This window comes from Montipora capricornis, chromosome 10 (assembly GCF_036669925.1).
Source record: "Montipora capricornis isolate CH-2021 chromosome 10, ASM3666992v2, whole genome shotgun sequence".
NCBI classification, from domain to species: domain Eukaryota; kingdom Metazoa; phylum Cnidaria; class Anthozoa; order Scleractinia; family Acroporidae; genus Montipora; species Montipora capricornis.
Genome location: NC_090892.1, coordinates 59,073,873 through 59,078,325, shown reverse-complemented (window position 1 = coordinate 59,078,325; position 4,453 = coordinate 59,073,873). Strand labels below are relative to the sequence as shown.

Here is a 4,453-nt window from a genome sequence, read left to right as displayed (position 1 = left end):
TGGTTCATGACCTTCTGAACTTCCTCCCCGAGTAAACCTTTTGTGTCTGTTCTGTGTTTGTTTGTCTTAATATTTGTGGAGGCGAGGCTCGATACCCCGGCGAAGTTGGCGTGCTGGTTGCACCCTCCTTCCGGGCTTACACACCCCCTCGCATGGTGTGGGATTAGATATTATGTTCCAGAGCAATTGCAAGTACCGGGGGGCTGTCTATTTGCCTCAGATACAAAGAAAAAACTTACCTGACTTGGGGGAACCTATCACGTCCTTGTACTCCCCTACTGTTTAGGTACGCCCGTCGGGCGGGGGGCGCTTCTGGGTGGCCAGGTTAGATTACTGGGCGATTTTGGCGTACTGGTGCACACATCCTCAATTTTTGTTCGTCTATGTTTCTTTCGCTACCCTTTTCCTTTGTTTCAAGAGAGACTGTCGAACGCACTTGAAAGATTTGAGAGCATTACACGCAGTGAAGAATATCTCTTGCAGTTTGTAGTCGAACTTATGATAACACACAACTTCAAGTGAGAACACGATAAGAACATTTTCAGGCTCAAAGCGCAAATAAATTGAGAACCTTCAGCCTCAGCCGGTAAATTAGACGTTATTATGATAAAAAAATAAAATAAATAAATAAATAAACAGGTTGGGTGTGGTTGATATGATAGCATACATGCGACTAATTATCACCTGCCTTACGCAAATCATCAAATGCATGAATAAATAAATAACATGCGTCAAATTTAACATTAAAACAAGAAGTCCGAAGGAAAAGTTCACCTTACAAGACATAATTTAATTGATAGTCTTTAATTTAACTTATTGTACGTTTGCTTTTCTTTCCTTTTTTTAATTTATTTTAGGGGAATTTCTCAAGTGCCCATGTCCTGCATACAGCTGGCGTTTCTGACGAATTTCAATGCGGCTTAAGGTTACTGCTAACGTTTTCGGTCTCGAATTTTGCAAAATATAAGATAGCTCATTATATTTATCTGGTTCTAAAAAATAAATTTTTTGAAAAGGATTCTTTTATTGCGGAGTTATTGCAATTTTTGTGTTTTGCGTGACTACAATGTGTGTTATGAGATGTCAACCCTTGTCAATACCTAAGACCTCTCGTACAGTTTGACGCGGGAACACCGTGACATCCGGGTATCTTCACTTTACCGAGTGTTGAGTTCGCCATTCATTTGTAGTCAATGCAGTTGAGTCTGCAATCAATAATCTGTGGCTAATGATGCAGCGCTGAATGCATTTTCCCGCGAAACCCTCTTCAAGGGGCCTTACGTCGATTTTCATTGGTCGGCGGCATCATAGCGGCATGACCGCATTCACACCCGCATTGAAATATTTTCTGCTCAAAAACTCGGGGTTTATTTTTCCAGAACTAGGTCCTCTTCAAATGAATTTATAGGATATGTAGATTAGTCGGATTTTTGGTACACGAAAGTGTGTCGTGCTTCTCAAAAATTTGAAATATTGGTAGCCTAAAGAGTGCAGATTGAAATAATACAGTTTGTTTGGTTGTGCGTGATAATGCGAAGGCGGGTAATGTAGCAAAGTGAACATGTATGGTTTTGAGTTTGAAGCCTCGCGCGAGCTAAGAAAGCCATTATAAACTTTAAACGTTCATATATTCGGATTTTGCATTTTATTGCATTTTCGGTGATATATAGTTTGCTGGAGTTTTACCGAAAATAACGCACTTACGATAGTTTTCCCGGAAGGCACCCAAAAAGGTTAGCAAAAACTTTAAAATGCCTGAGAGGTTAGCAAATGCAAGTGCTTTAACGTGCATACTGCAGAATCTTATTTTATTTTATTAACTTTGCCTTAAATACAGAGACATTTAATGAAATAAACAATAAATTTACAAATAAATTAGGTAAGGCTGGAACCCGCAACAGCATAAGCCAATTACTCCGGGACCAGGGTATCCTAAAAAGGCTAAAAAACACTCGAGTACATTAAGATAACTAAAAGAGAGAGAGAAACACTTAGAAACAGCAAGTAATATTTGCATTTAAGTGGCGCGCGGTGTTGCATGACGGACAAATGGTCTTCCAGGTTCGCGGGTCTTCTGGGTTATAGCAGTATACCACAGCGTGCGAGTAATACTGAAAAAGATTGGCGCGAAAAGTTGGTAGGTTACCGTCGCAAAATCCTTCAATACTAGAAGCCAAAGTATTACATATGCGAGAAAACCTGTTCCAGTAGGACCGCTGAAAAGTGGTAGTTTTGCATAAGCGAACCTGGTCGCAATGGAAGAGTTTGCGAGCTGAATAAGAAAACAAGACAGACGAGATGAAGTCAGAGCACCAAGTCAGCTATAAACAATCTCAGACACACCACGTTTGAAGGAAATAACTTAATTTATTAAACTCTCAATTGCTTTTACAAAACAACTCAGACAGTTAGTTTGCAAGTAAATTTATATGGTATACAATTATGATCAAATAACTGAGATTGAGTGAGCCAATTAAAATGGTAGAAACGCAATGTCAGAGATTAAAAACTTAGTAATAATAATCATTTCAATTCCTGGGAGTGTGATATGTGATATTTTCACTATGTATGATAAATGTCACGAAGTTTCCCTGAACTACTAAATAAATAGTAACCTTAACCCAAACATATATATATGTATAACCTGAGATTTATGCCATAGTTAATATCATGGCGACGTCTGCTATGTGACTTTAATGTTGGTGACCTAGCTGCATTCCCCGTACATCTATTTGTCGAGAAAGTCGCTCTCTAATTGACAATACAAAACGTTGCGCTGTCAATGCATAATTATAGCTTTTTTTAAAAACTGAATTAGTGTTATTAAACTCACTTTTTCCATGGCTATAACACCAGAAGCCGTGATTTGCTGCGCTCTCCCTTCGCAAAAACTGCTAAGTATCAGGGGAGCTTCAGAATAAACGGCGCTCAAACTTACAAAACCATTCCGAGAAACATTAGGCAAGTTGAGACGTTCAGTGAATTTAAAATCTAACTAAAGCGCCATCTTAAACAGTAACACCTGCGGTACATGCTGCATTTATAACTTAATTATTTGTCTAGTTTTTAATGTTTTATGTCTTTGTTTTGTGCTGTGTCAGGGCTCCATTTAATGGATTCGCTCTGACGAAGGGCTAACGCTCGAAACGTCAGCTTTTAGAATCTCTGTACGGTGGCCAATTTACATTATCAACTCCGTTGATAAACCAAATTTTTGTATACTACTTCACCACCGACGCAGCACCACAGTTTCTTTAGAAACTACCCCTTCATTCCTCCATTTAAACTAGCTGTGCTAAATTGCTTAATGGATGTCCCTGGATAAATATTGAATTAAATATAAATAAATAAATAAAAAATATATACCTGAGAATGATGTTTTCGACATTTTCGTCAAATAACGCATGCAATGCGGACAAAAACACGAAACAAAGGAACTTGCCGAGTTTCTTGACCATCTCCATGCATTGGTTAGGTTTTTAATTAGCTTAGCCTGCGAATATCGGCTAGTAGATATTGTTTGAGATTTGTGCAAAGAAATCGAGGCTGGATTACAAACCCTATTTTGCACTTTTTGGAACCTTTGATGGCTAAATTCTTGGAAGCCAATTATCTCTATATGAAACGTGAAACGGCCTTGTAAAGTAAAAGTGGTCCATGTATCTTTGCCAACTAAAGCGCGAATTAATATACAATATATAGTTATTTAATTACCTGCGAATTGTTGGTCAATACTGTCTGTGAATTGGCTCATTTGTGCCCAATCAAGACAGGTTTACTAATTGTAAAACCAAATTAGTATTTTCTGGAACCCTTGCAAAAATTAGGTAAAACCATCTTCCTTATTTTTTGATTTTATAATGGCCCGTTTCACACAAGTTGCCCGAGGCTGTCCATCGGATGAAATTTAATTTCGAACAGCGAACCTCATTGGAGACGTTTTTCGACTAAACTACAGAATGAATCTTAAAACTAAACCGTTTAAGTTAAACCCTATCTTAACTTGGAATAACATTAAAAGAAAAGATTCCACGTTGTTCACTAGGTTGGCAGCCATGTGGGCAGAAGCCAGTTCTAACCTTGAAGTCGTAATATTCTTCTTCTCTCTTGGAAACATTTTAAAATTAAAAAAAAAAAGCAAAACAAAGTAGACCCAAAACAAAAACCAAAAAACAAAAAAACAAAAACAAAAACGGCAACGTAAATAAAGAGTTAAAAAAGCTTGATGGATCATTGCCAGCAACTTAAGCTCAAAATTAATTAATATAATGTACATATTTAACTAAATAGCTTATTTACCAATATGAAAGAAACCACTTTAAAGGTTTAAGCCATAAACAGGGAGTATCCTCCGTTGGAAGTGGCCAGGGAAACTTGCTCGATCAGTTGAAAAAGATTGTAGCGATGAAAACTGCTTTTTTCTGGTTCACTTGGGCGGTCTTAGCAACTCTCA

The 4,453-nt window shown here is 37.8% G+C and overlaps 1 protein-coding gene across 1 annotated transcript in view; it reads left to right on the top strand.

The window, feature by feature from the left end:
* The first annotated feature begins 4,298 nt into the window (after window positions 1–4,298).
* Window positions 4,299–4,453, top strand: part of LOC138019261 (uncharacterized) — a 9,675-nt gene continuing 9,520 nt past the window's right edge. Inside the window, exon 1 of the mRNA XM_068865992.1 lies at window positions 4,299–4,453. This exon is cut by the window's right edge and continues 60 nt beyond it. Within this exon, the coding sequence (XP_068722093.1) occupies window positions 4,405–4,453 (49 nt within the window). The 5' untranslated portion in view covers window positions 4,299–4,404.